This window comes from Pristiophorus japonicus, chromosome 20 (genome assembly GCF_044704955.1).
Source record: "Pristiophorus japonicus isolate sPriJap1 chromosome 20, sPriJap1.hap1, whole genome shotgun sequence".
Lineage (NCBI taxonomy): Eukaryota > Metazoa > Chordata > Chondrichthyes > Pristiophoridae > Pristiophorus > Pristiophorus japonicus.
Window position 1 is genome coordinate 72257317 of NC_091996.1, and position 18468 is coordinate 72275784.

Consider the following 18468-nt stretch of genomic DNA (forward strand, 5'->3'; position numbering starts at 1 on the left):
AGTTGGATGATGCACTGTTTCTTCCACATGTCTTTGTTTGTTGTGAGGAAAAGGTGTGTGTCTATGTGTGTAAATGTCTGTGAGGGAGTTTGTGTGTGCATTTGTGTGTGTTTGTGCCTCAGTGTGTGAATCTGTGTGTTTGTCTGTATACGTGTGGAGATCTGTGTGTCTGTGTATGGCTGTTGAAACCCTCATCCATAGCTTTGTTACCTCTAGACTTGACTATTCCAACGCACTCCTGGCTGGCCTCCCACATTTCTACCCTACGTAAACTTGAGGTCATCCAAAACTCGTCAGCCCGTGTCCTAACTCGCACCAAGTCCCGCTCACCTATCACCCCTGTGCTCGCTGATCTGCATTGGCTCCCAGTTAAGCAACGCCTCAATTTCAAAATTCTCATCCTTGTTTACACATCCCTCCATGGCCTCATCCCTCCCTATTTCGGTAACCTCCTCCAGCCCCACAACCCCCCGAGATGTCTGCGCTCCTCTAATTCTGTTCTCCAGAGCATCCCTGATTATAATCATTCAACCATCGGTGGCCGTACCTTCAGCTGCCTAGGCCCTAAGCTCTGGAATTCCCTCCCTAAACCTCTCCGCCTCTCTAACTCAATTTTCTCCTTCAAGGCGCTCCTTAAAACATACCTCTTTGACCAAGCTTTTTTTCACCTGCCCTGATTTCTCCTTATGTGGCTCAGTGTTAAATTTATACACCAGCCCGTTATACACCCCGCCTGTTATATACCCACCATTATACACCCGGCCCATTATACAGCCACCCGTTATACATCTCGCCCATAATACACCTGTGAAGCACCTTGGGATGTTTCATTACGTTAAAGCCAGGTTGTGTGTCGAGTGTGTGGAGGAGCTGCGTGTTGAGCGTGCAGAGGAGCTGTGTACCGAGTGTTTCGCCGGGCTGTGTATTCAGTGTATCTTTCTCTCCACAGTACGCAGATCACATTCGGACGTGTGGGAAGGTGAAGCTCCTTTGCCGCTTCAACGTGATTGGCTGTGAAATGGCTGTAAGTGCACGCTCCAGTTTTCTCTTCGTATTACAGCAGCAGTGACTGCCCAGCTCCCACGGTCCTGGCTGGACCAGTGATTGGGTTGTGTGTGCTGTGAGTTATCTAATGCTGTATTCATTGCGTGAGGCTCCACTCACACTGGTGGGGTGTGCTTCAGTTATAAAGCAGGGAGCTTGTCCCGACTGGTTAAACTGATCATGTACATCACTCGGACACCCATGGGCAAGTTGAATCTGGCCTTTTAACATTTGTTCTCGGGATGTGGGTAACGCTAGCAAGGCCGCATTTATGACCCATCCCTCATTGTCCCGAGAAGGTGGTGGGAGGCCTTGTCCTTAAATGTCTGTAGTCCTTGTGGTGGTTCTCCCACGAAGGTGTTAGGTGGAGAATATTGTGCTAGTAACGAGGGAGCAGCAATGACATATATCCAAGACACATGGTATGTGACTTGGAGGTGATAGCACTCCCATGGCATTGCTGCTCTTGCACTTTTCAGTAACAGGGGAGGGAGGGTGCTTTTGCAGTAATGGTGAGTTGCTGCATGCATCCTGGGGATCATATATACTGCAGCCACAGTGCGCCGGAGGTAAGGGGGACTGGATATTGAGTCTAGTTCCAGGGCCACCGATCAATGGAACTGCTCTGTCCTGTATGGTGTCGGGCTTCTTGAGAAGCTGTGGCTAAACCATCCAATTGGTGGTGAGTATTCCATCACACTCCTGACCTGTGCCTTGTAGAGAGTGGAGGAGCTTTGAAGGATCGGGAGGAAAGCAGAGTACCCAGCCTCAGCATTGCTATTGTAGGTATTGTGTTGATATGGCTGGCCCAGCTCCACTTCTGGTCACTGGTGACGACTCAGATGTTGATGGCGGTGCTGTTGAATGTCAAGGGAGGTGGCTCGGCTTTCTCTTGCCTGAGATGGTTCTTACCTGACACTGATGTGGCATGAACATTACCTCTCACTTGTCAGCCTAAGCCTAGATGTTGTCCAGGTCCTACTGTAGGTTGACATGAGCTGTTTCATTATTGAGGACTCGATAGTGGTGTGTTGGGAAATCGTGAATTCTTCCGCAGTCAGTCTAGGTTTGAGATGAGGAAGTGGATGCAGAGTAACCCTGATCCTGTTCCGTTCGCCGTGCAGATGTGGCAACACCTTCACAAGTGCTGCACACTGGAGAGAATGGACATGGACCTCGATAGAATGTTTTGAGGAAATGTTTCGAGGTGGGCAGTGAGGTAGGCTTTGGTGAAGGAGTTCCAGAGCTGGGAGGCTCTGCCATTAATGGTGGACGGAGTGGGGTTGTGTTCGAAGGGTGCAGACTAGAATGTAGTGCCAGGATAGGTAGTCGAGGTGGAGGATGGCTGTGGAAAGATTCGTCACCCGGCTGAGCATTTTGGGATATAATCCCAGGTGGAGCCAGTGGAGAGTTGATGGGCAAGCGGGATTTGTCAGGGGCAGTATACAGATAGCGGAGATTTGGATGAGGCAGAGTTTATGTACGGCGGAGTTCAGGAGGCTGGTGAGAAGAGAAGGGTGTTGGAGAGGCTGAGTGTGGGCGTGACACCAGTATGGACTAAGATTTTCAGTGAGGGTTGGAGGCAGGTAATGTTGGGATGGTGATGTCAGGGAGCACTTCTTCACACACAGTAGTGAAAATCTGGAACTGATTCTGTGTCAATTGAAATTTTCAAAACCGATCGATAGATTTTTGTTATCAAAGAATATGGATCAGAGGTGGGTAGATGGAGTTGAGGTACACATCAGCCATAAGAACATGATGAAACAGGGGCAGGAGTCGGCCATTCGGCACCTCGAGCCTACTCTGCCATTCAATAAGATCATGGCTGATCTGATCATGGACTCGGCTCCACTTCCCTGCCCACTCCCCATAACCCTTCACTCCCTTATCGCTCAAAAATCTGTCTGTCTCTCTCTCTCCACCATGATCGAATTGATTGGCGGAACAGGCTCGAGGGGTTGAATGGCCTCCTGGTGTATTGGATTGATGTTTTTGTTTGCTACATTGCACAATAACCTGCTGACTGACCTCCACCACTCTCTGTACTTGTACAAATGCCTGACAACAATGCAGCCTCACTAATCCGCTGTCTAATTTCTGTACACACATCTGCAGTAATTTAGCTGGGCTTTAGTTTCAGCTATGCAGCAGCTAGGTCAACACCACCACCGAGGGAAACCAGCACGACTGATTTAACTGAAGGATACTCAACGTAAGTTCCTTGAAAACAACAACACGAGGGACACTTGGGGTTTATGTTGGTGTGGGATTTGAGGGGGCAGAGTTAGGCAGGGAGCTCGGTCTGTTGGTGACAGTGGTGCAGGTGTTGGTGCCCGATGGCCAGGGAGGGGGAAATCAGTTATTCAATGCCCAGTAGATAGTGGCTTGTGGAGATTGGGCCCATCACTGATGCCCCAGAAGGCATTCATTGTCCAGCCAAATTCATGCAGAATGGTCTCTTGGGTGAGGTGCTGAAAGGCTATAGAACGTCAGATACCCCACCCTGCAACAATTAACCCCCTCAGGAGAGGTGGGGAGAAAGAGGGAGGGAATTGGCAAACAAAAAGCAAGTGCTTTCCCCATCACTGACATCGGCACAGTTATTGCACTTAACTTCACCATTGCTTTAAGCCTTTTTTCTAATCTGCCATTCGCACTGAAGGTGAGCCGGGATTGCAGTGATGTATAGCCCTTTGTAAGAGTTTGATGAACTTTTCTGTACTTTCATACACAGTGCAAGAGCAAAGATGAATTCTGAGCACAATTACAGGGCATGGGGACATAGGGACATATTGATTCAAGGCAGCTTCAGGACTGGGCCTCAATAGCTGGACCTGGAATGGACCCTGGGCAGGGGAGTAGAGATTAACCCTGGAGTAGTTGGATACTGTGATGGGGCATTGTGGGTCTTGTGCAAGGATGAGCCCGATGGGCCAAATGGCCTCCCTCATCTGTACTTACCTTTGGGTCTTCACTGGCACCTGTCCTTTAGGTATGGACGGCAGCTTTGTGTGTTTGGATGTTGGGAGCCATGTTATTTCTACATGGACAGAGCCAAGTCATTTGTACTGCAGTGAGCGCCCCCCCATAGACCCCTCCCCTCAATGTGCTTTATATTCAGGAGGGCCACCCTCCCATAGACCCCTCCCCTCAATGTGCTGTATACTCGGGAGGGCCCCCTCCATAGACCCCTCCCACATTGTGCTGTATACTTGGGAGGACCCCTCTCCATAGACCGCTCCCCTCGATGTGCTGCAGTGATTGGGTCTCCCCCATAGACCACTCCCCTCGATGTGCTGCAGTGATCGGGCCCCCCCACCATAGACCCCTCCCCTCGATGTGCTGCAGTGATCGAGCCCCCCCCCCCCCCCATAGACCACTCCCCTCGATGTGCTGCAGTGATTGGGCTCCTCCCAGAGACCCCTCCCCTCGATGTGCTGCAGTGATCGAGCCCCCCCCCCCCCCCCCCATGGACCACTCCCCTCGATGTGCTGCAGTGATTGGGCCCCTCCCATAGACTCCTCCCCTCGATGTGCTGCAGTGATCGAGCCCTCCCCCCACATTGACCACTCCCCTCGATGTGCTGCAGTGATCGGGCCCCTCCCATAGACCCCTCCCCTCGATGTGCTGCAGTGATCGGGCCCCTCCCATAGACCCCTCCCCTCGATGTGCTGCAGTGATCGGGCCCCCCCCCCCCCCATAGACCACTCCCCTCGATGTGCTGCAGTGATCGGGCCCCCCCACCATAGACCCCTCCCCTCGATGTGCTGCAGTGATCGGGCCCCCCCACCCCCATAGACCACTCCCCTCGATGTGCTGCAGTGATTGGGCCCCCCCCCCCCCCATAGACCACTCCCCTCGATGTGCTGCAGTGATCGGGCCCCCCCACCATAGACCCCTCCCCTCGATGTGCTGCAGTGATCGGGCCCCTCCCATAGAACCCTCCCTCGATGTGCTGCAGTGATCGGGCCCCTCCCCTCGATGTGCTGCAGTGATCGGGCCCCCCCACCATAGACCCCTCCCCTCGATGTGCGGCAGTGATCGGGCCTCCCCCCCCCATAGAATCCTCCCTCGATGTGCTGCAGTGATCGGGCCCCTCCCCTCGATGTGCTGCAGTGATCGGGGCCCCCCCCCCCCCCATAGAACCCTCCCCTCGATGTGCTGCAGTGATCGGGCCCCTCCCCTCGATGTGCTGCAGTGATCAGGCCCCTCCCCTCGATGTGCTGCAGTGATCGGGCCCCTCCCCTCGATGTGCTGCAGTGATCGGGCCCCTCCCCTCGATGTGCTGCAGTGATCGGGCCCCTCCCCTCGATGTGCTGCAGTGATCGGGCCCCTCCCCTCGATGTGCTGCAGTGATCGGGCCCCTCCCCCCCCCCCATAGAACCCTCTCTCGATGTGCTGCAGTGATCGGGCCCCTCCCCTCGATGTGCTGCAGTGATCGGGCCCCCCCCCCCCCCCCCCCCCCATAGAACCCTCTCTCGATGTGCTGCAGTGATCGGGCCCCCCCCCCCCCCCATAGAACCCTCTCTCGATGTGCTGCAGTGATCGGGCCCCTCCCCTCGATGTGCTGCAGTGATCGGGCCCCTCCCCTCGATGTGCGGCAGTGATCGGGCCCCCCCCCCCCCCCATAGAACCCTCTCTCGATGTGCTGCAGTGATCGGGCCCCTCCCCTCGATGTGCGGCAGTGATCGGGCCCCCCTCCCATAGAACCCTACCTCAATGTGCTGCAGTGATCGGGCCCCTCCCCTCGATGTGCGGCAGTGATCGGGCCCTCCCCCCCCCCCCCCATCATAGAACCCTCTCTCGATGTGCTGCAGTGATCGGGCCCCCCCCCCATAGAACCCTACCTCGATGTGCTGCAGTGATCGGGCCCCTCCCCTCGATGTGCTGCAGTGATCGGGCCCCTCCCCTCGATGTGCTGCAGTGATCGGGCCCCTCCCCTCGATGTACTGCAGTGATCGGGCCCCTCCCCTCGATGTGCTGCACCCTGTGATAAGTTGCGGACTGCAGGAACAGAGCTGGGTTGATGGGGCTTGCCACCTGGCAGCTACGGGTCCCTATGAGGGACCCTAGTGACCCGGTGGATAAATGCGCTGCCTGGGATGGGACTGTGACACAGGAGCAAGGAGGGCACAGGTCCTGGGCCTAGTCAGTACGGAGTTTGCTGTGTTGAGTGGCAGTGAGATTATCGATGCCAACAGCGGTCCTGAATGAGGGAGGGGGAGAAAGAAAATCAGCCAGGATCCCCACTGTCCAGTCAGTCGTGCTGTAGGACATGTGTCTGTGTGCACACTGGGCTCAGCTGCACTGAGAAGATTGCCTGCACTCACTGCCTAGACTAATCGGGGAAGGGTGGCCGATGTTAGAGGTATGTGGTGGGGGGGGGTCACTGGTGCCCATGGAACTGTACCCCAGCGAGAGCGGATGGCTTCAGGACGGGAGGGGCAGATATTGTAATGCATCATAATTTGGGTGATAATGTGTGCTCTGGTAAAGTGTTTCTGTGATTCTTGATGAATGGGTCTGCAATCCAATGATCAACTTTTGTGGAGTTTATTGAACTGATCATCGAATCATACAGCACAGAAGGTGGCCATTTGGCCCATCGTGCCTGTCCCAGAAGTCTGAAATAGTTGTCAAATGTGATCAGGGTCAGTTGGATTGTCTGATCTGTCTGCCCTGCTGCTCTGGGACTGATTTTCACTCCAGCCCCCAATTCCTTGTGATAAAATCCAGGACACTGAGAGTAAGAAAACCTCCCCAAACACAGTGATGGCAATTCAAATAAAAAGGTTTGACGTGTTTCTGTGTTAAATTCATCAACTTTTTGTGATCCATCTTCGGCAGCGGGTCACTGTGTGTTGCTGAGGGTGTGGCTGGTTGCATGGGTTGCTCGGGACGATGCACTCAGCACAGGATGTGAGGAACTCTGATTGAGTGTATGTGTGTGAGTCTCGAGCTCGACTGGGGAAGGATGCAGCTGGGTTCAGGCAGTCACCGGAAGTGGAAGGTCAGAGTGCAATGGGTGAAACACCGGTCTTTCACCTTCCTGCTCAGCCCAGCTCCCAGTAATGGTCGCGAGGGAGGAAGGCCTCCTTTTTCATTTGAGACATAAGAAGCAGGAGTAAGCCACCTGGCCCCTCGAGCCTGCTCCGCCATTTAATAAGATCATGGCTGATCTGATCGTGGACTCAGCTCCACTTCCCTGTTCTCCGGATGTGAGCAACACGGACGAGGTGCATTTATTGGCCATCTCTAGCTACCCCAAGGGTGTTAAGAGTCAACCACACAGTGTGGGACTGGAGTCACTTGTAGGCCAGACCGGGTAAGGGTGGCCGGCTCCCTTCCCTGAAGGACGTCGGTGAACCAGTTGAGATTGTGCGGCAGTCCAGCTCTCTCCTCCCCTGAGTGCTCCCATGTGAAATGAGCTCCGTTTGATTCCGAGTATACAGGGGCTCACAGCTCACTCAATTTATACTGAGTGTAAATTGCCCTCTGTGAGACGCCACAGGAAAGGCGGGGTTTGGAGAATGGGAATTGTTACCCTGCAGGCGTAGACGGAGGCTGAGGTTAAGCCTTATTGTTCAGGCAGTGTGGAAAGAGCCTGGCTCTGTGCCTAACTGTGCTTGCAACTAACCTTGAGCACTTTGACAAAAGCAAAACACTGTGGGTGCTGGAAATCTGAAATAAAAACAGAAAATGCATTGAAACACTCAGCGGGTCAGGCAGCACCTGGTGGAGTGAGAAAGAGAGTTAACGTTTCAGGTCGATGAACCTTCGTCAGACCTGGAAAAAGTGAGAGCTTCCCTTTTGGTTCTTTCCTCCCCCCTCCCCCAACCCTTTTCCTGCCCCTACACTTGCTTAAAACTTGTTACATCTCTCACTTCTTCCAGTTCTGACGAAAGGTCACCGACTTGAAATGTTAACTCTGTTTCTCTCTCCACAGTTGCTGCCTGACCCGTTGAGTATTTCCAACAGTCTGTTTTTGCTCAAGTACTTTGATGCTGGAACTGGTTGCCTGAAAGCGTTCCATTGGTTCTCTGCCCGTTGCAAGAGTTACAGGTGAAATGATCTGAGCAATCTCAGTCCAGATTCATGTCTGGAACAAGTACTTGGTCTAAAGTTTCAATTCTTCAAAGAACATAGAGTTTACCCCTCACCCTGCGAACTTGGTGAAGTCCGCTGCTCTCTGGCATTTACTTCTTTGATGCAGCCGAACGTCTTTATTAAGCTGCTGTGCCCATGGTCTTCCTGTTTTGTGCAGGCTGAGACTGATGGCCTGGCGGTTTAGCTGGTGTGGGAAGCCCTGGCATCCAGGACATTGGTTGGACTTGACTTGGAGGCACAACTGGGAATCACTGCACAGGTGTTTTGTCGTTATGATGTCGCTGTCTGTCGACGTTGTGCTACTGCTAGGAAGGCCATCTTTAGCCAGAAGTGCCGAGTGGATGATCCATCTCGGCCGCCTCCTGAGGTTCCCACCATCACCGAAGCCAGTCTTCAGCCAATTCGATACATTCCACGTGATACCAAGAAGCGGCTGAGCACACTGGATACAGCAAAGGCTATGGGCCCTGACAACATCCCGGCTGTTGTGCTGAAAACTTGTGCTCCAGAACTAGCTGCGCCTTTAGCCAAGCTGTTCCAGTACAGCTGCAGCACTGGAACCTACCTGACAATGTGGACAACTGCCCAGGTATGTCCTGTCCAGAAAAAGCTGGACAAATCCAATCCGGCCAATTAGCACCCCATCAGTCTACTCTTAACCATCAGCAAAGTGATGGAAGGTGTCGTCGACAGTGCACTTATTCACCAATGACCTGCTCATTGAAGCCCAGTTTGGGTTCTGCCAGGACCACTCGGCTTCAGACCTCATCACAGCCTTGTTCCAAACATGGACCAAAGAGCTGAATTCCAGAGGTGAGGTGAGAGTGACTGCTGTTGACATCAAGGGAACATTTGACCGAGTGTGGCATCAAGGAGCCCTAGTAAAACTGAAGTCAATGAGAATCAGGGGAAAACTGGCTAGAGTCATACCTAACACAAAGGAAGATGATTGTGGTGGTTGGAGGTCAATCATCACAGCCCCAGGACATCGCTGCAGGATTTCCTCAGGGCAGTGTCCTAGGCCCAACCATCTTCAGCTGCTTCATCAATGACCTTCCCTCCATCATAAGGTCAGAAGTGGGGATGTTCGCTGATGTTAGCACAGTGTTCAGTTCCATTCACAACTCCTCAGATAATGGAGCAGTCCATGCCCGCATGCAGCAAGATCTGGATGACATTCAGGCTTGGGCTGATAAGTGGCAAGTAACATTCGCGCCACACAAGTGCCAGGCAATGACTATCTCCAGCAAGTGAGTGTCTAACCACTGCCCTTTGACATTCAAAGGCATTACCATCGCCGAATCCCCCACTATTAAAATCCTGGGGGGTCACCATTGACCAGAAACTTAGCCACATAAATAATGTGGCAACAAAAGCAGATCAGAGGCTGGTATCCTGCACCTAGTGTCTCACCTTCTGACTCCCCAAAGCCTTTCTACCATCTACAAAGCACAAGTCAGGAGTGTGATGGAATACTCTCCACTTGCTTAGATGAATGCAGCTCCAACAAAACACAGATGCTCGAAACCATCCAGGACAAAGCAGCCCGCTTGCTTGATTGGCACCCCATCCACCACCTTAAATATCCATTCCCTCCTCCACCAGTGTACCGTGGTTGCAGTGTGTACCATCTACAAGATGCACTGCAGCAACTCGCCAAGGCTTCTTCGGCAGCACCTCCCAAAAACGCGACCTCTACCATCTAGAAGGGAAAGGGCAGCAGGCGCATGGGAACACCACCTCCAAGTTCCCCTCCAAGTCACACATCATCCTGACTTGGAAATATATCGGCCGTTCCTTCATTGTCGCTGGGCCAAAATCTGGAACTCCCTCCCTAACAGCACTGTGGGAGCACCTTCACCACACGGACTGCAGCAGTTCAAGAAGGCGGCTCGCCACCACCTTCACAAGGGCAATTAGGGATGGGCAATAAATGCCGGCCTTGCCAGCGACAACCACATCCCATGAACGAAAAAAAAAGCTGTAGAGATCCCATTTAAGGACAGTCCAATCTGGCCGGCAATTTTGAAATATCGGTCCTGAGCTTTGGGGTGTGGTCAGCTGCACAAGACCTGCACCTGGCAACACAGGGTTAATTTAGAAACGAGCACTTCCCTCCAGTCACTGCAAGTTTGGACGGGCAGGTTCCAAGTGGACACAGTATAAAACTTCCAGGCAGTCGACATCATCTTCAGATCCCAGCGAGAGTGTTGTGTGTCGTGTTGTTTCTAAACTCTTCAATTGATATTCCCAGGCAGAGAAGGAGAAGTTAGTTGAGCACGAGAATCTGAGTGCAGTGGAGCACTTGCAGATGATGCTGCAACATGTTGTGGGAATAAGGACAGCAGTGGAAGGCTCACCACCTCCGAGCCTTCAGCTGGCCAACGTCAAAGTGAACCAGCTCTTTACTTCCATTCGAGAAATGGAGGAGGCACTGGGGCCGTTCCGATCTCTCTCTCTCGGACAACAGGGTGCCTCGTCCCCCGAGTCCCTGGGGAAGCTCTTTGTGTCAGCAAAATTAGAAGACATGCAAATACGGTGTGCAGCTCTTAAACACAAAGCCGAAACCTTCGAAAATATTGTTTGTGTTCTCAACCGTGAGGTGGAGCGTGCCTCTGTGAGCATGACGGCGTACGAGCAACAGCACAAACTGGACCAGGAGAAGATCGAAGCCATGCAGACCAAGGTGGGTGAACTGGCACAACCAGTCAACCTTCACTGGGAGTGGCAGGCCGTGAGCAGCCCGTGGGGTCGCCGGCTGGAGCAGGGTTCACCTCTGGGTGTCTTGGTCCTCCGTTCCCCCGCTGCTGCAATATGGTCCCACATTCTCCCCCTGCCCAAGGGCACATTCTCCCCCACCCACCCCCTGCCCAAGGGCACATTCTTCCCCCCCCCCCCCCCCCCACCCCTGCCCAAGGGCACATTCTCCCTCCCACCCCCCCCCCCTGCCCAAGGGAACGTCCTCCCCCTGCCCAAGAGCACGTCCTCCCCCTGCCCAAGGGCACGTCCTCCCCCTGCCCAAGGGCACGTCCTCCCCCTGCCCAAGGGCACGTCCTCCCCCTGCCCAAGGGCACGTCCTCCCACTGCCCAAGGGCACATTCTCCCCGACTCCATGCTGACAGCCCCTGCAGCAGTTGTTGAAGGCTCATTCTTTGGCACTGCAGAGATAATGAACAACACAGTGGGGCAGGCTCCTTGCTGCCACTGGCTGACCCCTGCAGCTATTTAACTGTGGAGAGCATCACACTGTAGCACAGTAGTGGACCATGAAAAACACTCGCTGGTCACAAAGTGAATCAACTCTCTCTCTCTCTCTCCAATCTCTACCCAATTCATGTTTAAATTCAGTGACAGACCTGTACTGTACCCCAGTGTTATACAGCGACCGACCTGTACCCACCAGTACTGTACCCCAGTGTTATACTGTGACATCTGTACACACCAGTACTGTACCCCAGTGTTATACAGCGACCGACCTGTACCCACCAGTACTGTACCCCTGTGTTATACAGCGACCGACCTGTACCCACCAGTATTGTACCCCAGTGTTATACAGTGACAGGCCTGTACCCACCAGTACTGTACCCCAGTGTTATACAGCGACCGACCTGTACCCACCAGTACTGTACCCCTGTGTTATACAGCGACCGACCTGTACCCACCAGTATTGTACCCCAGTGTTATACAGTGACAGACCTGTACCCACCAGTACTGTACCCCAGTGTTATACAGTGACAGGCCTGTACCCACCAGTTCTGTACCCCAGTGTTATACAGTGACAGACCTGTACCCACCAGTACTGTACCCCAGTGTTATACAGTGACAGGCCTGTACCCACCAGTTCTGTACCCCAGTGTTATACAGTGACAGGCCTGTACCCACCAGTACTGTACACCAGATTTATACAGCTCACAATCCTCCATACACGTTTGGAAGGACAGAGTGTAGAACGGTGTTGTGTATGTGTTTCCCTGTTTTACCGGGTCTATAAAGTTCTCCCACTAAATCGTGAGAACCTCGGACTAGTCTTGGTGGTGGTATTTTCAGTAATATGTTCCTGCTGTGGTGTTGCAGTGTTAAAGTTGTTGCCGTCCCTCAGGTGCGTCAGATGGAGCGTGTCACGGCCCTGAAGGACCTGGCTATCGCGGAGCTGGAAATCAAGCTTCAGGCTCTCGAGTGCAGCACTTACGATGGGATTTTTATTTGGAAAATATCGGATTTCAATAGAAGGCGTCAGGATGCCAAGTCCCAGCGATCGTCTGCCATATTCTCCCCAGGTTAGTCCCATATTACTCGCATCGCTCTGCCAGAATATTTGGATTGCTGTCGATATAAGCTATGATGACATAAGGGACCATGCTTGTACTAAATCATTTCATTGAGATTATTGTTGCTCCTGGTCTGTAATATCAGAGGATCAGCAGCCAGGAAATGAAGCCCGCAATCCCAACCTTTCAGAATGTGTTGGAAATGGAGCAGGAACCACAGACCCAACAAGAGGCACAAGCAGAACTGGTAACGGGCAGGCATCGATTGGTGGCACGTAGTGGGCATGGGATTGTGTGTCCAGAGCCTAGCAGTGGCACCCTGTCTGATTATTCCTACCCCACCCCGTAACCCTCAGTTAATCCCCCCCCATGGTAACCCTCCACTCATTACCTCCCATCATTATGGTAACTCTCTGGTCATTCCCCCACCCCATGTTGACCCTTCGCTCATTTCCCCCCCCCCCCCCCCCCCACATTGTTTTCACCATTTGACATTTGACCCATCTCCATTATCTTTTCATTCACAACATAGGAACAGGAGAAGTCCATTCAGCCCGTTGATCCTGTTCTGCCATTGAACTAGGTCATGGCTGATCTGCACCTCACCTACATACTACAACCCAGACTTGGCTCCATATCCCTTGATATCCTTACAACAGCAATCCTTGAGAGCTTCAATTGTCCCCCAACATCCACAGCCTTTTCGGGGAGAGAGTTCCAGATTTCCACTACCCTTTATGTGGAAAAACTGCTTCCTGATGGGAAGCATTTGATGGGACAGTGTAGAGGGAGCTTTACTCTGTATCTAACCCCGTGCTGTACCTGCCCTGGGAGTGTTTGATGGGACAGTGTAGAGGGAGCTTTACTCTGTATCTAACCCCTGCGGACCAGATGCTGTTGTCAGGAGGTTTGATTTCACAAAAGATAATTTGGAACATGTTTGCCAAATTGTAAGGCAGGAGGAGAAAGTGCGGAGGAGGCCATGTACTGAAGTGAAAACCTTGGCTCTGTGAGGAGAGGAGATGTTTGGGGCCAAGGATGAAAGAAGTCTATATAAGTGGGCACACAGCAATAATGTACCAAGTTGCAGATGTGAGATATAAATTGCAGGGTTATTTGCTCACAGCTGTATGTTTTGAAATATTGAAGTTGTGTGTCGAGTGTGAGGGAATTGTCAGTGTGGATAGTTTTGAGTCAATAGATGAGTAACCCATATCACTGAGGGGAGAGTGCGCGGGCTATCACTGAGGGGAAAGTGCACGGGGTGGGATAACACTGAGGGTAGAGTGTGCTGGGTGGGATAACACTGAGGGGGAGAGGGTGCTGGGTGGGATAACACTGAGGGGAGAGTGTGTGGGGTGGGATAACACTGAGGGGGAGAGGGTGTGGGGTGGGATAACACTGAGGGGGAGAGGGTGCTGGGTGGGATAACACTGAGGGGAGAGTGTGTGGGGTGGGATAACACTGAATGTAGAGGTTGTGTCACTGCAGGATCACGTGGGCTCAATAAAAGCAAGACAGGATCTGCAAGTTAAGGAGGCAAATGTTGACGGGTGGGGAGTTCCTGGGGGAGCTCTGCAGGGTTACGGACCTCGAGCTAGAAAGTGGGATTAAGCTGGATAGTGTCTCGTTGGCTGGCGTGGACACGATGGGCCAAAATGGCCTCCCTCCATGCTGTAAACTTCTATAATTCTCAGATTCCTGGGGGAGCTGGTGAATTGCCAGAGACTGGGTACCACACTCGTCGTGTGTCACAGTCAGGTGCTCTCCGTGAGCTTGCTGGCTGTCCGATTATTCATCAATCTTCATTCTCCCTAATCTCTCAATCAGTTAAATGTGGAATACCTAGGATAGGGGTGTGAGCTATACCATTGGCTGCCTGGTATTGTGCACTTTATTGTCTCTGTCTGTTGCTCCAGTCTGACTCTAACTGCTTCCTTTCTAACTGTCCAGCTTTCTACACCAGCAAGTATGGGTACAAGATGTGTATGCGTATCTACCTGAATGGTGATGGTGTGGGCCGCGGAACTCACCTGTCCCTCTTCTTCGTCATTATGAAGGGAAACTACGATGGTTTGCTGAGGTGGCCTTTCAAGCAAAAGGTGGGTTCACTTTCTGTCTTCTCAGTGGGTGGAGCCCTGGCTGCAGGCAGAGATACTGAGACCTGCGCATGGTGTGAGCTGGTCTGGTCCGGAGCAGGTCAGGGTGGACATCGTATCGTCATTGCAATATTGGTCAACCAAATATAGCAGGGGCAGTCAGTCTGTCACAGGAGGGACGTTGTGTCACTGGGGGGGGGGGGTGCGGTGTGTCACTCGGGTGGGGGGGAGTGTCACGGGGGGTGGGGGGGACAGGCTGTGTCACTGGGGGTGGGTGTGTCATTGGGGGGGGGGGGGTGGTGTGGTATGTCACTGGGGGGGGGGGGGGGTGCAGTTTGTCACTGGGGGTGGGTGTGTCCGGGGAGTGGGGGGGGAGTGGTGTGATACTGGCGAGGAAGGTGGGTGTGGGGGGCACTATTCCAAAGAGCAGAGGCGTTTTCCCTGCTGTCCTGGTCAATATTTATCCCTCAACCAACATCACAAAAAAAAATTATCTGGTCATTATCACATTGCTACTTGTGGGATCTTACTGTGTGCAAATTGGCTGTTGCGTTTCCCACATTACAACAGTGACTACACTTCAAAGTAACCTCATTGGCTGTGATGCGCTTTGGGCCATCCTGAGGGTGAAATGTGAGTACTGGTTTGTTCCGTGGGTCTTTTAGTTTTGTTTTGGCTCCTTTCCCCTCAGGTGACTCTGATGCTGATGGACCAGAGTAACCGCGAGCACATCATCGATGCGTTCAGACCAGACGTCAGCTCATCCTCGTTCCAGAGACCAGTCGGCGAGATGAACATTGCCAGTGGGTGTCCACTCTTCTGTCCACTCAGCAAGCTGGACAGCAAAAATAATTACACGCGTGAAGACGGTATTTTCATCAAAGCCATTGTGGATTTAACTGACCTGTAACCAAATGTTATCAGCTACAGCATGGTCGTCAGCTATAGTAACATCGGAAGCCCCAATCGTTGCTGCAGCGTATAATGGGGGGACACCACGCACCCAGCGAGAACATGCAGGAAGCAAGCGGTCTCTGTGTTGAGCTGAGCTGGGATTAATCCGACGAGCAAGAAGCCCATTGCGCAGTTTGGTCTGTCTCCACATTCCCATCTCCATGCACACACAAAGCTCAATTGCAATCAGTGGATGATTAGCTTCTTGTTGCTAAGCGCAGCCCTGGACCTATTGTTGACCCAGAGTGTGGCCATCACCACGCAGGGAGGGAGTTTGTCAACAGCTTAAATAAGGCACAGTGAATGTGCCCTTCTCTCTTCCTGTCCCTTCCCCTTTCCCCTTGCCGAGGTGAGCCAGAGCCAGACACTCAGTGGCGCCCCTCGAGTCCAGTGTGACCAGAGGTGGGGCCAGCCTGCCGCTTGAATCGACCCGAGCTTGGGCCGGGTGAGCTTTGTCAGCCGGGATAATGGGAGCTGAGATAGCTCTTTAGCTGTTGTCTGCCCTGCTCTCAGCCACACAGTGAGCTGGGAGAGTGAGCCTGGAAGAGGCCATGCTCCCTATGGTGATGGGCACCCCCTGCTGTGTCACATATACCATGTGGCACTTCGAACCTGTGTGCTTAACCCAGGCTCCGAGCGCTCGCAGTGACAGTGAGCGGCCACACACATCCTCCGCAGCATGCACAAGCAAACCTTTGTTCTCTCAGCGTCTGCTCCACCCGGCCTGTGCTTGTTGGTAATGAGATGGTTAATCAAACCTGGGCCCTGAGCTCCCCTTCCCGCCGCTTGGCTGTCTTCCCGTGAAGGTGCCTGCATCTTGGCAGTAGTGAGTACCGTGGAGGTGACTGACTTTAAATGGGAAGGATGGGGAAATGTGATCGATACTATTCCCACTGTGGACCTCGAATCCGCAGTGTCCAGGGCCCCTGAAACAGGAAGTTACAAAGTGTTGGTTGTATTTATTTACCCTATATATAAACAATCTCTAGTCCATTATTTTATTAACAATATATAATAATTTATAAATTTTACAGGTAGTGGTAATTTCCAGGAGAGATGATGTGTGCGCTGAGAGTATGGAGCTCAGATGGTTTATTCCCGTGTCTGCCCATGCAGTGAGTTCAAACTATAGAGGTCGGGGTCTGCCCAGCCTGGGCGGGGGGGTGGGGAAAGGAAGGTGTTAGGACCAGGTGTTTCAGGGATTCTCTCTGCTTCTATCCTGCACTCATACAGCATGATTAGTGTTAGAAAGCCAGAGTCTAGTTTGAGTCCCTTTGTTGGTGCTTAGGTTGTGTGGTGCCATTGGCTGATGCATGTGTATTGGTCAGAGTGCACATGGTCAGGGGAGCTTTAGTAGTAGATGGTGAATTGGTGAAAGGTCATATTGGGTAACAATTATTTAGAGAGAATCTGGGAGACTCACCATTGTGAGAAGAAAATGTAAAGGAGCCTCCAATAGTCATAATTCTGTTCATGTTTATTCTGTGCCTTGGTATCGTTAACTGGGAAACAATTCAGAGTTCCCATTGGGGGTGACTGGTTTATGGGGTGTTCCCATTGGATGTGACTGGTTTATAGGGTGTTCCCATTGGATGTGACTGGTTTATAGGGTGTTCCCATTGGGTGTGACTGGTTTATAGGGCGTTCCCATTGGGTGTGACTGGATTATGGCTGTTGGGTCTGGATGTGATTCAATAACCCATTGAAACTCACTGGCTCATCGAAGAATGACCACTTTGGAAAAGTATCATGAATCTTCAATCCTGGAAGGTGCAGACCTTGAGGAGAAGAGGATTGCTCTGTTGGGACCAATTTCCCTGGAGATGGGAAGTTTCCCAATAGTCAGGGTGAGGTTTGCTCAGGATTGTTGTGCCAGTCCTGATGCGAGAGACTGACCACATCTCCAGCCAAGGACAGACACTTGCTGAGTGTCCAGTCGTATTGCTGATTCAAGCTTTTGATTTACCACCACTTGCACCGTGCCGCTGTTTCAGTGTGGGTGACGCTATGTTTTCTGCTTTATACTTTAACTTACTGCCCCTGTCCACTAGCTGTACAGTGACAAACTATTGGGGCACAAATGGCTGAGGGAAGGTTGTGTTTAATGTGTAGTTTCACTCCGACTCCTGCCATGATTGACGAAGATTTAATTAAGTTGAGGGACGAGGAGAGGATCTGCAGACTGTCAGCCAGGTGGACGTTTGTGAAAAACAGTGATTTTTGCTGATGGTATGTGGGAATGTTTAAAGGCGCAGAGCAGCATGTTTGCAGATGATTTCTGGATCACTTCAGGAAATAAGAAGTGATGGGCCACTCTTTGGGACTGTGTGTAGGACCCAGTGGCCTCTCTAGGACCGAGCCGGACTGTGCCATTCATGGGATTAGAACTCAGCAATGTTGTCAGTAGGTGAGCCAAGATTGAGAGGTGGGACAGGGCAGAGTTTAATGGAGCCCCGTGTAGGAGCGACAAGGGTGCATGTCAGATAAAAGTGTCTCTCTTCTTGTGCGGCGGTGTGACCTAGTTTAGAGGAGGCTGTGAAATGTGCAGCACATGAGCTTGAGGCTGCTGTCTGGGCTGCAGCAAAGCTGCCATCTGCTGTTAGCTGGCTATTAAAATACAATTAACAATAAAAGCACCGTGCTTACAAGTTTATTTCCAGCAGTCGGCATGATGTTACTGGGTTGTCGTCATAGACGTCCCTCGAACGAGGATGACTTGCTTCCACGAGTTCACAGATGTTTAAATGAAGGACCCGATGTTCCAGTCCTGAACTCCAACTGAGGGAGTGGAAGATGCCTGTGCGTAGATTTTTTAACGTGTGGTGACCGTTGCACACCAGCCACCACACGGGCTTGACTGAGTTAGGTCTTGGTCCAGTGGCAAGGGTTGAACCAGGACGACTGGAGACCTGCTCTGCTGCACGGACCTACTGCGTACACATATCGCAGTGTGGGCAGGCCCGTGCTGCCCCTGGGCCCTCGGCTCTGCTGGG

At 52.3% G+C, this 18468-nt stretch overlaps 1 protein-coding gene across 3 annotated transcripts in view; it reads left to right on the top strand.

Annotated features, from left to right (window-relative positions):
* LOC139232562 (TNF receptor-associated factor 2-like) overlaps window positions 1-18108 on the top strand; it is a 57467-nt gene extending 39359 nt beyond the window's left edge. For all 3 annotated transcript variants that reach the window (XM_070862989.1, XM_070862988.1, XM_070862987.1), the window contains 5 exons: window positions 950-1024; window positions 10409-10840; window positions 12254-12431; window positions 14376-14524; window positions 15213-18108. In XM_070862989.1, the coding sequence (XP_070719090.1) occupies window positions 950-1024; window positions 10409-10840; window positions 12254-12431; window positions 14376-14524; window positions 15213-15431 (1053 nt within the window). In that variant the 3' untranslated portion in view covers window positions 15432-18108. The remainder of the gene's footprint in view (window positions 1-949; window positions 1025-10408; window positions 10841-12253; window positions 12432-14375; window positions 14525-15212) is intronic.
* The last annotated feature ends 360 nt before the right edge of the window (window positions 18109-18468 follow it).